The following is a 14,640-nucleotide window of genomic DNA, read 5'->3' on the forward strand; positions in this document are numbered from 1 at the left end:
CTCAGCCCCTCAGCCCTGCGTGGTGAATAACCAGAGGGCCAGGCAGCGTTACTCTGTGTGGGTCTTGGGGAGGAGAACTTTTGGGACACAAGGAACGTCCTGTTTGCTCCGTGTGGATACTAAAGATCCTGGGAGCCCTCTTGTAAGAGTTGAGCACCCAGCCCAGCATCCGTGAGCGGAGCCTCCCCTTCTCTCCAGTGCTGTGCACCATGCCGTGTGTGGCCACGACCCTCCCCGTCAGACTGTTTCACTGATGCCAGATGGGGTCTGCGAGGTGCCTGGGGGCGCTTCCCAAGCGAGAGATGGTGCATCCGTGTCATCTGCTGTAAAGTCCCTCGCGCCGGATCTACGGGGCGTGACTGATGTGGCCGTTTCTCCCTGTCTCCCTTCGCAGTTCATGGATTTGCGGACTCGTTATACAGCTCTGGTGACATTAACCACACAGCACGTCAAGTACATCAGCGATGCTCTCCGGCGGCTGGAGGAGGAGGAGGTGAGGGGGTTGGATGGAGCGGAACTCTGTTCAGAACGTGCAGGCTCATTTCCCAGCATGGCCTGGGATGCTGCTCCATGTCGAGGTTACATCTCGAGTGCTGCTCCTGAGAGCCTCTCCCCCTCTTTGGAAATCCGAGAGCCCTTTGACGTGGTTATCTTCTTTTCTCCTTTGTTTGTAGAAAGTAGTGGAGGAGGAGAAGCAGGAGCATGTGGACAAGGTGAAGGAGCTCCTGGGCTGGGCCCTGGGCTTGAAGCAGAGTGTGCAAGGCAGGACGGCTGCTGCTGGGAGCAGAGAGCTGGGTGACATCGAGAAATCCATCTCAGAGCAGCAGGTAAGCCAGGGACAACTGTCAGACAGTTTGTTACTTCTGCTCTTTTTCCATAGCTGAATTAAGCCTCTTTCTTTTTTATCAACAGGCCCTGAATGAGGAGCTGGCTGCAAAGAAGGAGCAGGTCTCTGAGGCCATCAAAACTTCACAAATCTTCCTGGCAAAACACAGCCACAAGTGAGTGTGGCCCAAGGAGGGGATGGTCAGTGGGGGGGAGATGAGATACCTCAGAGCTGGTATTCCTGGGTTCCAGTGCCCTACTCCCATTAAAACTAGCGATGAGCTGCACATGGCAGTTGTCATCTTTCTTATCTGCAGCAAGAGCTATGAAATATGCAACCCATTTATGCTGTTGGGGCAGTATTAATCCCCATTATCAGCGATCCAGCCCTGTATATTTGGGGATGTAATCGTTACAATGCAGGCTGGCCTTTGCTGAGCACAATTACCCTTGCTGGTTTTAGCTGAGTGGGAGGAGAGGACTCATGGTGGGTTTGGCTTTTTCCTTCGCCAGCCAAACACGTTAATTCTGCAGAGCTGGGAGCTGGTCTGTGCAGTTTCCCTGAGAAATTTCCCCTTCCCTTTGCAGACTTTCCCACCCGGAGAAGGAACAGATTTCTGCTCAGATCGGTGCCCTCAAGGAGACCTACCAGGCACTCTGCAGCGACTCCATGGAGCAGCTCCAGCAGCTCCAGAGCCAGCTGGCCCAGGAGACAGAGCACAAGGTACTGGTCCCCGCTCGGTCCCACAGCTGTGGGGACACGGGGCACTCCTCAGAGTGTGGAAAAGGTTTTGCCTGGTTGTGTGTCTCATGGCTACCAGCCACTTGCAGCCCGTCGACTTTTTTACTTGCACGTGGTTGCCCTCCCTTCTCTTCTGTCCATGCGTGACCCGAAACATCCAAGCTGGGGTGATCCCTGGAGGTCAAGCAGGAGCCGTGTCCCTGCTGCCTCCCCGGCCAGTGGGAGAATTGCTCTTTGCAGGGGTTTTCATCAGAGCTCCGCCCTGTGCACAAGGGTTGGCTCGCTCACACTTGGTGGGCAAGGATGTAGGTGCACCTCTGTCCTGGAAACGGTCCCCTTAGCAAATCTGTGTCCTCCGAGCCGTGCCCTCGCAGTGCCTTAACCACAGACAGCTCCATCTCACAGCTGCCTGCGCTCAGGAGGCGCGAGGAGGTGGGTGTCTGCAGAAGGGCGTTTGCCCGTGCGCTCTCAGATCTCAGGCTCTGGGCGCGAGGTTGGTCTCAGCTGTGTCTGGATGAAGTTGCTCTCCCCACTGGAAGGCGACTGCATCGTCCAGGCCCTCGACTGACCTGGGGGACCGTCACCACCCGTAGCTGGACCCATTCACATCCCCCAGCGCTCCCGTCAGCCCTGTCCTCGTTTCGCTGGGTAGGGAGGGCTGAAAGCGCGTCCTTATTGCCTCTTACCAGCTGTCCTCGGTCAGTCACAGATATACGTGTACGTGTTCTATGAGTGTATATACATGTGTCGATGGATATATTTGTGTGTTTGCTTGCTGGCTCCCTGTACTCTGAAGCAACGGCCCGCTCGGATCTGGATGTGTGATGCAGGATTTGGCTGTCGGGTCTGTGAGTGAAGCCCTGTTCGAGCCGCTCATGGGAAGAGGGCGACGGGGCTGCTTGTTTGAAATCTGCCTGTCCAGCTTCCACCTAAACATAGTGTTTCTCTCCAGATTGGACTTTATAGCACACTTCAGGTGTCTAAGTGCAGTAAACACTTTCGATTGCAAGCCCTTTAGCCCTTGTGCTGGCAGCAGAAAGTGATTAAACCGACTCGTTAGTCAGCACTAAGCCATCACAGCTTTGATGCTCCTGCTGCTGCTGCCAGGAGAGCAGCTGAGAGCAGCCTGCCTGGGGAAAGGATGTTTTCTCCTTTCCCTATTCCTCCCTCCTGGGCAGGAAAATGACTTTATTAGCAAAAGCTTTCTCCAGGGCTTGCTGGGCTGTTTTTTTTTTTTACAGCATGAGCACGCTTTGGGGCTCAGGCTAGAACAGTTTTCACTCACTCTCTCGACGAAGCCCAGGAAACAAAACGAGAGATGGCAGTGGGGCTTCACCGTAGATCCCCGTCTACGAGATGATCCCCGCAGCTCTTGTGCGGTGCAGTTGCTTCACTGTAGAGGGAGCATGAGGAACTCTTTTTAACATTTGCTTGCTGGAAACATCCAACTATCAGAGAGAAGTTATAAAAGACAAAAATGCAAAGCAGAACGCGCTAAATTGAGCATGATGTGTCCCTGTACAGTTTGTGTTTCATGTCAACTGTTTTTAAGATTAACTGACATCCTTGCTTACAAGTTTAACTAACCCTCCGGGATTTAAAACAAACAAAACACACAAAGTGAAAGAGGACGACCTGTGTGTGGGGTTCTTTTTGCAAACAAAACAGTCGCATGCTGGACGCTAACACCAAGCTTTACACTGTGTGTGATACGGCTGAACTGCTCCATAAGGCTCTGTCTTTAACTGCTCAAGGCACACCCTGCAACTCGGGTAAGTAAAAGCCTTTTACCCCCCCTCCCTCCCATCTCCTTTTTTATCTTTCTCCTTTTTTCCCCCTCCCCTTCTCTGTCTTTCCATGGCTTGTTCATCTCCGAATGTGCATGTCAGAGTCTGGTGACGGTGGTGGCGAGCTTAGGCTTTCCCAGCAGGTTCACCCTGCCTGCAGGCAGAAGGCAGTGAGGGGATCTGAAACCAGAGTGGTGCAGGCTGCATCCTCTGCTGAGCCATAACCGAGCTGTGGGCAGCTACAAACCCTCCCAGCTGCCTCTGCTGTTAGAGTCACCGATAAAAAAAAATCTGGGAGTCTTGGTGGTGCAAAAGGAAATGATTCCATGCTCCAAATTCCCTCCTCCCTGTCTCCACAAAAATCTTTCAGTGCTTGCACCAACCTTGTACCAAATGGGACAGGGAGAAGAATCCCAAACATCCAAATAGTTGTTAGTCTTTATCATCCTAATTATCACTCTCCCTGTGGGGATACCAGCGAGAAAAGTCCCTCCAGAAGCACCAAAGTAAATGGTCTGTTCCCAGTCTCTCACTGGTTCCATGCTGGGACCTCCAACTTCTTCGGTGCCTCCCCTTGCCCTGAGCGTGGCTCCTCCGAGGGGCCGGAGCCGGGCAGAGCAGGTGCTGGGGGTTGTGCTCAGGGAGCTGCCCTGCATGCAGCACTCCTGCCCTGGTGCACGGCCGCTCTGTGTGGCTGGGGAGCTGCTCCGTGGCACGGCAGGTCTGTGGTGGTCCCTGGCTGTCCTGGCACTGGAGATCTGCTTGGGGAATTGTGGGATTTAAAGCATGGCGGGAGTCAGTGTGGAAGCTGCGCTGGGAGAGTCCTAGATACCCTGAAGTGGACTTTATTTTTTTTTTTTCTCTTCTATGAGTACACAGTAGGGTTTGTGTTATCTTTATAAAATTGGAGTTGTTGAATGGCTTTGGTGTGCTTGTTGGTCTCCTTCCCTCTGTTTCTCCATGGAGCATTAGGAGCACTTCTGGGTTTTGCTGCTTGCTGCTTTGCTGCGTTACTGTTGGTGGATGTTGGAAGCATCTCAGCGCTGCTGGTGGTGGACTTGAGGAGCATTAAAACTTGCTGGCAATGTGCAAGCTAGCAAATGCACCAGTTTGCGTGCTATGATGCCTTTGGAGTTGCATTTCAAACACTTTGGGACTCCTTTCTAGCCTGTTTAGGGGGTTTTAACTTTTTTTTTTTTTGAAACTGAGACCTCCCTGGAACTCATTTAATCTGAGTGCTGGAAATGCTCTATTTTGATTTAATTCTTTCTCTTCTCTTTCTGTTCTAGGGGAGCGAAGCAGTGGCAGGAGTGATCGATCTTGGCACGGTAGAAATATTCCCTGTCTTTGGTGCCATGCAGAGAGGTCTTATAGATCAGGACACTGGCCTCGTCCTCTTGGAGGCCCAGGTTATCACATCTGACTTAGTTGTTCCAGAGACCAATGAGAAACTCTCCTTGGAGAAAGGCCTGGCAAGAAACATCATCGATCTCAGGACGTTCCGGGTGCTGCGGGAGTTGAAGGATGCTCTCCACCGGGTGGAAGAAGTCAGCTGTGAAGGGAGGCAGCTCCTACCTGTCGTTGCTGCGATAGAAGAGGGGAGGATTAGTGAGAGCATTGGGCTAAAGATTCTTGAAGCTGAGCTTGTCACTGGGGGCTTTAAAGTCCATCAGGGCAGAATCAGCATGGAGACAGCGGTGCAAGAAAAGCTTCTTACCCCCCAGCTTTATTCCAGACTTCTGTCTCACCTGGAGAGCAGCAAGGATTTGATTGACCCCAACACTGCTGAGAAAATCAGTCTGCCCGAGCTCATGCACCGATGCATCATCCACCAAGAGACTGGACTGAGGCTGCTCCCCATCAAGCAGCTGGCGGGTGGGATGGTGAGCTTGAAATCAGGCAGAAAAGTCAGCATCTTCCGTGCTGTCCAGGAAGGGCTGATAGACAGGCAGGTGACGGTCAGGTTGCTGGAAGCCCACCTCTTTGCTGGTGGCATTGTTGACCCCAGGACAGGGCACAGGCTGACTGTGGACGAGGCCGTGAGACATAATTTAATTGACCAGGATTTGGCATGCACGCTTCTTATCCGGCAGCTTCAGACAGGTGGCATCATCGATACCGTCACCGGAGAGAGGCTGACAATCGATGAAGCTGTAAGGAAAGAGTTGGTAGCACCGAGGATTGCACTGGTGGTCCTGGAATCCCTGTGGTCCTTCATGGGGCTCCTGTGGCCAGAGACAGGGGAGATCATCCCGGTTGCTGATGCTTTAGAGCAAGGAATCCTGTCCACAGAGTTGGTTTACAAGATTCTCAGCAAGAGGCAGCTCATTAAGGCTGTCTTTATACCAGAAACCACTGAGGTGTTGTCCTGGAAGAAAGCAGTTGAACACGGCATCTTGGAGAGAGATGTGGCGAAGAAGCTGAAGTCAACGGCCATACCTGATGTCATGGCCGGCGTGCAGCTTGCTGGCTCTCCAGGCAGAAGCAGGCATGGCCAGAGCCCTTCTGAAAGGAGTCCCACAGGTCACAAAGAGCCAAGTGAGCCTCTGCTAAGCAGTGAAGATGAAAGGCTGATGTTCCACTTGATGACCCACAGCTACATCAACATCCATGATGGCCAGAAGCTGCTCTTAGTGGATGGCGAGTTGAATAACCTCACTAAAGCCCTCATCCAAACCCAAGAAAATGGGTCCCGTGCACACACGTTGGAAGGCAGTGAAGACTTTGAGGACACAAAGGCAAATGCAACTCTTGAAAGAGAGCCGTGCAATGACTTGGCTTTGCAGCAGCTCGAGTTTCAGTTTGCTCCTTCAAAAGAACAAAGCGAAAAGGTCCTGCTACCTGGAACTGCTTTGGAGAATGGGGAGGTGGTGATGGGACCTGAAAGCCTTCTGTTAGAGGATGGAGAAGATATCCTGCTTGTGGAGGAGCAAAACGAGATTTATACCCAACAGGCCACCATCAAAAGTGAAACTGATGCTGGATTTGGAAGAGAGCAAGTAGCTCCTACAAGCCAGGACAAACATCAGGTAAAATTATCGATGCCAGGACATCCAGGTGACCTTGGTAGTGGATTCAGAGAAACAGAGGATATCATGATTGAGGCAGAAGAAGAGTCCAAGCCTACTCCAGCAGGTGGAGTAGAAAATACTGAAGATCAGAAGAGAGCATCGGAAAGTGGGACAGTTGTTGTGAAAAGTGAAATCTGCACATTGGTGGATGTTTCAGAAAGTAGAGATAGACTGGAAATCATGGCAGAGAGATCTCAGGGTGTGGAGGAACCTGAACTAGAGGCAGAAGATGTTAGAGAGGTTTATTTGTTAAACGAGGAAACAGTTGAGAATGGCATGCTGGGAGGAGAGGAGGCTGTGCTCCCTAAAACCAGAGAGGCACAGCAAGCAGAGAGGCAAAGTGGAAGCATCGAAAGTGTATTGCAAGTGCAAGAAGGAGAAGAGGAAGAAGTATTAAATGATGAGAGCATTGATGAAACGTTCCTGCCAGCCCCTGCAGAGCAGGAGGCGGAGGACACTCTGGAAATGCTGTTGATGCAGCTCCGAAGCGGTGGCATAATCCACGGGCAGACAGGGAAGACTCTTCTTCTGAACGAAGCAGTAGCCCGTGGAGTGGTGCCCAGCCACACAGCTGTGAAACTAATGGAGAAGATGAAGATGTTCAGTGGCTTCTTTGACTCTCATACGTGTGAATCATTAACCACTGAGGACGTCATTGAAGAAGGTCTGATGGATGAGAACCTTCTCCAGAAGGTGCTCGCGTCTGACAAAGCAATAAGTGGTGTGCTTGACCCAGGCAATAATTTTGTCTACTCTATCAAGGATGCTGCTGCCGTTGGCCTTCTGGACAAGGAAACAGCAATGCGGATCTTGGAAGGGCAAGTGGTTACTGGAGGGATCGTTGACTTGAAACGTGGCAAAAAAATATCGGTCACTTTGGCTTCAAATCTGGGCCTCATAGAGCCAACAAGTCAGAAAGAGCTGGTCAAGCTGGAAAAGGCTTCCAAAGGGAAAGGCACTGATGAGGTGACCAGACAGAAGCTCATTAGCTTACAAGCTGAGACCAGTGGAATTGTGGATCCTAAAACCAAGCAACCTTTGACTGTTGCACAGTCTGTTGAAAAAGGGCTCCTGAAAAAAGAAAAAGCTTTTCAGCTTTTGACCAAGCAGGTTGCTGATGGGGGAATCATCCATCACGCGTCTGGAATGAGGCTTTCTGTAAAGGATGCACTGAAACATGGTTTGATCGATCAAGATTTATGTAACGAACTCAGGAAAGCTGAAAGCGTGTGCCTGCAGGACTATGTTCATCCAGTTACACAGGAGAAGCTGCCCTTGCTTCAGGCGGTATCGTTAGGGCTTCTTAGTCCAGACTTCCGGAGGAAAGTCCAAGAAATCCAGGCTGGGAGTGGAAGCATTTTTGATCCTGCTTCAGGCCAGAGACTGGCACTCTGTCAAGCGGTAAAGGAGGGTCTGCTGCCCGAGCAGGTTGTGGAGAAAGTCCTGTCATCTTCGGAAATGAAAGAAGGAATTGTAGATCCCGAGACCTGCATGGTCGTTCCCTACTCAGAGTTCATAAAGAAGTGTAAAATTGACATTGAATCTGGCCAGAGGTACCTGGAGGTCCATCCCTTCAGAGCCATCCAGGATGAGGAGACAGGGAAGAAGCTGACGTGTGCCGAGGCAGTGAGGCAGGGGAAGGTGGACCCTCTGCCCGCTCTGCGGCTGCTGCAGGCTCAGGCAGACGGCGGGGGGGTGGTGGGGGGTACTGTCAGCAAGAGGCTCTCCCTGAGGGCTGCTGTGGAGCAAGGGCTGCTGGATGAGGAGATGGCCAAAGTCATCGCCACCAACCAGATGAGGAGTGGGGGAATTGTTGATGCTGGCAGTGGGAAAAGATTGGCTTTAAAGGAAGCTGTTGAAAAAGAACTGATTAGCCAAAAAATAGCTGCCACTCTTCAGGAGGCACAAATATCTGAAGATAAATACGGTCCTGAGGTCTGCAAAGTAGATAAACCACACCCTTTCCAGGAAAAAATGGAGAAATTATCTCCCAAAGAGGAAGATGTCATCCTCTCTACCAGGGCTGCTAAGAAGTCTGATGGTGCTGAGCCCAGTGGGTCTGAAGCCGTGAGCTACGACACGGCTGGAGGTGCAGCCTCTGCCACTGAGAGATCCCCAACGACACCGACAGAAGAGAAATCCCAACCTCAACAAACTTCAGAGGATGCTCTAAGCCATCAGCCCCGAGAAGAGGTTGAACTGACTCCAGAATGCCCCTCAGTGTTAGGTACAGCGTCTCTCCCTGAAGAGACGGTGGTAGTGAGAGCTATGGAACAAGGGGCTGCAAAAAGCAGCTTCCAGGTGAGAGCAGCGTGGGGGAAGGAATCCAGGAGGGAAGAAGTAGATGGAGGGACAGAGAAAGTGTCGGAGTTGGGATCGGCAGAAGAGCAGTTGCTGCTGGACACGGAGATGCGTCACAGTGCGGAGGAGAGCGAGGAGAGCAGGAGGAGGGGGTTTGTAAGTGCAGAGGGAGTTGTGGCAGGTGAAGAAGGTGCCGTGGTGGCTTCTGAGCAAGGAGAGCGAGCGGGCAGCCCGGGTGGGGTAACACCAGCAGCCCCGAGGGTGTCTGTTAGTGCGGGTCGAGGGAAGGGACAGGAGGGTGCTGTGGAGTCGGGAGAACCCCCCGAGGCTGACATCCCTGTGGAGCCTGCAGGAGACGAGCCTGCAGGTAAAAAAGCGGTCAAGCACATCAAAGGAGAAACCCCGAGACTGGGTGCAGAAGGTCCAGTTGGTCCAGAAAAAACAAGTGAAACTGAGCTAAAACCTTCCCAGAAACAGAAAAGCAAGAAAAAGAAAGCGAAGCAGATTGGTATCCCAGGAGACCGCACTCAGCTGGAGAAATCTGTGGAAAAGCAGTCCTTTTCTTTTCCGATTTCCAGAGATATTCCAGGGAAGGAGGAGGAGGACTTTGTCTCAAACACACCAGAACCAAAACATGAAACCCCCACCAGGATTACTGCTGGCTTGGTGAGGGACGCAGCCGGGCGCACGGGGAGCAGCAGGGACGGAAAGGCGATTTCTGAGAGAGGTGAAGGAAACCTCGCTGGGGGTCAGGTGTTCCCTGTTCCCCCAGGACAAGGGGAAGCTCGAGAGGTGATGAAAGGTGGGATCAGAAATGGTCACGACTCCTCAGTGACATCAAGGCCGGAGCAGGGGGTGATGCAGGAAGGCACCAAGGTGGAACCCACCAGTGACGTGTCCGTGGCAGCCCCTGCAGCAGATGAACTGCCCGATGAATTAATCATCAGAGAGGAACCCAGAGAAGTTCAGGAAATCTCTGCAGTTCTTGAGCTCAGAGAAGAGACACAGCAAGAGCAAACTGTGGAGATCAGTACAGGCCAAGGAGGTGCCCCTGTGCCCCCAAAATCCCAGGGAGAAACACCCCAGGAGAGGACCAGGCAGCTGCCTCCGGGCGAGCGGGGCTTGCTCTTGCCTGTGATAGTGGAGGGGGAGCTGCTGGAAACCTCGAGAGAATCCACGAGACCAGCCCAGGTAAATTGATGCTTTTTGCTATTTTGACATTTTTTTATGAGCTATTTGTGTAGGTTTGATGATAAATCTGTCCGAGGTCCTCAGCAGAGAGGACAGCCAGAACACGAGGAGGGGATGTGTGAGCTTGATGTTACAGCATCAGCTGCAATGGATTTGGCAAAGGACCCGGTGATGTATGACTGAAAACACTCAAGGCTTAGTTGTGGCTTCTTTTTGCTAGAGCATTACTTATAAATGACTAATAAGTAGGACTCTCTTTTTGGCACTTTTATTGTAACACCAGAGGTCTCTTGCCATTTATAAGCTTATGTTGGAAAAAGAGCCATGTGTTCTATTTTTCCTGTAGTAAATCTTGTAGATAAGACTAGCGAGTGGAAAGTCCCTGAAATGGAATGTTGTTAACAAATTTCTTCTTTGAAAAAAAGAATAATACGTAATCCTTTGTTTTCTTTTCTGTCTAAATCTGAGGTTTTTGTTTTACTGTTTGATTCTGTAGATCATGTTCAGCAAGAAGATGTGTCTGGAGCACGATGAGAAGCTGATATCATATCTCTCCATGCTCCGAGATATCGAGATGAGAATCAAACGGGTGCAGCCAGCAGAGCAGAATTTGGCCGCCCTGCACAACCTGCTGCAGCAGGCAGAGGTGAGCGAGGCTGGGCCAGGCTTAGCTAGGCTTGGCTGGCGTTTGGAGGACAGAGCTCATCCCCCTCTCCCCAGCTTCGTGCACAGCCGTTGCACCTCCTCCCTGCTTCTGGGAGCCAGCCAGGGAGGCTAGTCTCAGGTTTAACAGGCATTTAGATGCAAACCCCATCCCTCCCCGCTCTGGCACTGCCTCTGGCTCACCTTCTCCTCCCTGCTTAGACAATAACCTAAGCTTGGCTGAAATGAATTTTACAGCTTGGAGAAAGACAAGGGAGTGCTGGCAGCTGAGCAGGGCTGGAGGATGGTGATGAATCTTTCTAGCAGATAGACGCGGTGTTTGGAGCTGGGTCTCCAAAACCTCTTCTCAGTTTTGGCAGCGGGAAGATGAAGTCACCGTGTCTTAGACATAACGATGCTGTCTTGCCTCAGGCCCTGGGCGCTGAGCTGCAGGAGCTGAGCTTCCCAGTGAATCAGGAGTTGGATGCTGTGAAGTGGATTGTGGCCAACCCCCCTGAAGAAGTCCCTGAGCAATTACTGAAGGCTTTGGAGAAGGATGCCAAGAACCTCCAGAAGTCTCTGAGCTCTGCGAGTGATGTCCTGGAGTCCCGGCTGCAAAACCTTCGTGGGGCAGCAGAAAACGAAAAGGTAGAGCTGGCAGCTGTCCCCGCTGCCTGCTGCGCCCCGAGCAACCCAACGCTCCTTCCCCGGAGCGCTCTGCTCCTTCTTTAAATGATGCATTTCTGCTTTTAAGGCTAAAATCCTGGCTCATCACGAGACTCTGCAGGGCAGGCTCCAGGAGCTGCTGAGCTGGGTCTCTGGCACCGCAGAGTCTCTGGACAGCCGCGATTACCACCACGCGACTGATGCCAGCAGCTTGAGTCGCTGCCTGCAACACTACAAGGTAACCATGGCAATGACCCTAATCCTGCCTGGTGAAGTTGCTGTCCTCTGTGCAGAGGAGAAGCTTTTAATCCTGCCTCCCTCCTGGAGCCTACCAAGGGTTTGCCCTCATGCTTTGTTGCAGGAGGAGCAACGATATTGCACTTGCTCCAAAGTCCTTTGTTTGCACAATACACAAACCATCTGCTTGGGCTGTTTGGGGAACGGGCTCAAATACAGGTGTGTGGTGGGGGCTGAGTGACCAGGAGGGATTCCTGTCAGGCTGTTGAGCAGAGAGCTGCTTCCTCCTCTGAGAGCCCATCACACCTGCCCTGGCCTCCAGCAACTGTATGAGGAGCCCCAGCTCCCCTCCACATTTGTTCATCATCTCATGGTAGCCAGTTCAGCATCTCCAGTTTGCTGGTAGCACCCTGGCATGGAGGTCAGGGGATTGAAGGCTTTGAGAGGTGGTGGTGGCACAGGGAGTCACCAGGGATGGACGGGGCTGCTGGCAGCTCCAGGTCTGGGTCATCTTCAGACCCAAGGGCAGCCCTACACGCAGGGTCCAAGCAACCTCTTGGCGAGGTGCTGGAGGTGCAGAGGAGCGTAGGAAAAGTGCTGCGGTGAGATGCTGCCACCTCGGTGCTGAGCGTGCTGCTGGGAGCATTTGAGGTTTCTGGAATATATTCTGGTGACAAAGAACTTATTCTGGGTGCACGCTGCTGCCTGCCCGTATGTCCTATCTGAAGCTGGCAGTGCAGGAGAGCGCTGGCTGCCGAGTCATTTTACTGACAGGTCTTTTCTCTCCCATTCAGGAGCTGAAAGAGCCCCTCGCTGACACCAAGTCTCAGCTTGACGCCACTGCCTTCGACATCCAGTTCCTTATCTCAGAGCACGCCCAGGACTTAACCCCTCAGCAGAGCAGGCAGCTGCTGAGGTTGCTCAATGAGCTGCAGAAAGCTTTCCGGGACCTGTCGGAGCGCGTGACGGCGCGGGTGGAGGTCCTGCAGGTCTGTCTCCAGCAAGTGGAGCAGACGGATCAGGTGAAGGTTGTGAGACATCTGCTTCCTGGCTGCAGTTTGCTCGCTGAAGCGCTTCCCAGCCACCAGAACGTGCGCTGAGACACCTCGTAGTTGGGATTTCATGTGCATGCTACTCACAGTTTATGACTTCTCATTGCACATCATGAGCTTCCTCTAAAGTCTTTCCTCTTCCTACCACGTAACTCCCAGGTGGAAAGTCACTTTCCTCCCAAAAGATGAAGCCCACCCAAGGTCTGGGTAGCACAGCCGGGCAGTCCTCTGCTAGACATCAAGTTGCTTTGGGCTGGGTGGAATTACCCCTGGTCTCTGTAACCCCACCAGAAAATCCCCGTGCAGCGGGGCCACCACAGACACCTGGCAGTTTTAATGTCTTTATTTCCACTGCACGAGTCAGGTCTTGGTGTCCCAGAGAAACAGCTGATGAGGTATCAAGGCAGGTGGCAGCTACAAAAGCAAGTCCTCCAGTCTCTGCTGTGTTGCTGCAGCACCCATCACTGCATGGATCCTCTTATCCAAGAAAGGATTAATGTGGTTTTTATTAACAGTTGCTCTCTGTAACTCTTGCTTGTCCTCTCTGGAGTGTGTGTGTATATTAACCAGTTTGCTTTGCTTTTTCAGATTGAGTGTGCACCCATCCTAACCCAGGAAGAACTCGCTTTGCAGCTGAAGAGCTCTTAGGAAGGCTCTTTCAATTTGCTTCTGTTGTTTATCTTATGACTGGGAGAAACAGAGTGTTTTGCACAAGTTTGTACCTCACCTTGCTGAAATGCCCAGTGAAACTCAAAAAGCCTTTGTCTCCCTTGGGAAAGGGGAACAGGAAAATGTTGCAGGGACTCTCAGGTCACATCATGCTCAATTGCTCAAACAGGCGCTTCTGTATTGTGCTCTGGCAGCAAAACAGAGAAGCTGGATCAGCTACAGAAACGTTTGCTCTCTCCCAGGCTCCCTCTCCAACCCCAGGATCAAAAAAAAAACCCAGCCTACTTAGGTTGTTTGGGGCTCCACAGTGGTGCTACCTGACCTCAGGTTGTTGTCGCCTCTCATTTGATGAGTTTCTGCTGCAGTTTTAATGTTTGAAAGTTTGAACGGAAAAGGCAGAGAAACTTCTGGGTGAGCTCTCCCGGGAGAGGAGCGCGTGACCTGGAGCGTAGCTCCACGTTGGAGCTCAACGGGCTTCTGGAAGAGAAACCTGCTGGAATGGTGGCAAACATGCAGGGAGCAGCCTGTGCTCCGCAGGGACTCGGCCCCTCGGCCCCTTCCCGCAGCGTGTGAGCCTGAGAGGGAGAAGGAGCACGTGGAGAGCTGCAAAGGCCGTTTTCTGTGCTGCATCCTCATCTTCAGGAGATGCTCCAGCTGTAACCTCTCGCCTTGCTTTTCAGCGATGTGTGTGACCGCAGGTACCCCCGGTACTAACTGTCCCCTCTCCCCTCCCCTCTGCCCGCAGACGCTGCAGGAGCAGCAGGCAGCCCGGGCGCAGAGCCTGGCCGAGCTGAGCCGCTGGCTGGGCCAGGCAGAGGACACGCTGGCAGAGCAGCAGAGAGCAGCCAGCGAAGGGGACCTGTCTGCCTTGCAGCAGAGGCAAAGCGACGTTAAGGTCAGTGCTTTAAAAATTGGGCGGCGGGAGGCAGAGAGGCTCAGTGCTGCCTCAGCAGCGTGTGGAGCCTGACAGCGTTCTCCGCCTAGGAGCTGCAGAGGAACATGCACACCCGAGCTGCCTCCTTTGCCAGCGTCCTGAAAAGCACAGAGGAGTTTTTGGAGGAGAACAAGGCGAAGATGGAGCCTGGGGAGCTGGCAGCGCTGCAAGAGAAGCTCCAGCGTGCCAAGGAGCAGTACCGGTCCTTGCAGGAGAGGACGGAGATGGCCCAGAAGGAGCTGGAGAGTGCTGTGACTGCTGCAGTGCAGCAGGAGACTGAAAAGGTGACGTGCAAAGAGCTTAGCCCCTGGGCTCTGCTTGAGGTGGACAGGGAGGTCCAGTCAGCGCAGATTCATTTTGGGTCCTGGTATTCATCTGGGTCATGTGGGGTAAAGAAATTTAGTTGGATTAAATGATCTTCAAAGTCTTCTCCAGCCCAGATGATTCTGTGAAATTTACTGTTCCTCTCTGTCCCCTGGGTGAGGTGGGGTACTGACGCTGTGCCCCCTCGTGAAATGCTTTG

General features: G+C 52.5%; 1 protein-coding gene across 1 annotated transcript in view; it reads left to right on the top strand.

Annotated features, from left to right (window-relative positions):
• Positions 1-14,640, top strand: part of MACF1 (microtubule-actin crosslinking factor 1) — a 104,806-nt gene that overhangs the window by 26,440 nt on the left and 63,726 nt on the right. The window contains exons 32-37 of the mRNA XM_026863219.1: positions 395-493; positions 675-827; positions 913-1,001; positions 1,414-1,549; positions 13,929-14,078; positions 14,168-14,401. Of these exons, the coding sequence (XP_026719020.1) occupies positions 395-493; positions 675-827; positions 913-1,001; positions 1,414-1,549; positions 13,929-14,078; positions 14,168-14,401 (861 nt within the window). The remainder of the gene's footprint in view (positions 1-394; positions 494-674; positions 828-912; positions 1,002-1,413; positions 1,550-13,928; positions 14,079-14,167; positions 14,402-14,640) is intronic.

The sequence above is a fragment of the Athene cunicularia genome (assembly GCF_003259725.1).
Source record: "Athene cunicularia isolate RWA chromosome 23 unlocalized genomic scaffold, athCun1 chr23_part1, whole genome shotgun sequence".
Taxonomy (NCBI): Eukaryota; Metazoa; Chordata; class Aves; order Strigiformes; family Strigidae; genus Athene; species Athene cunicularia.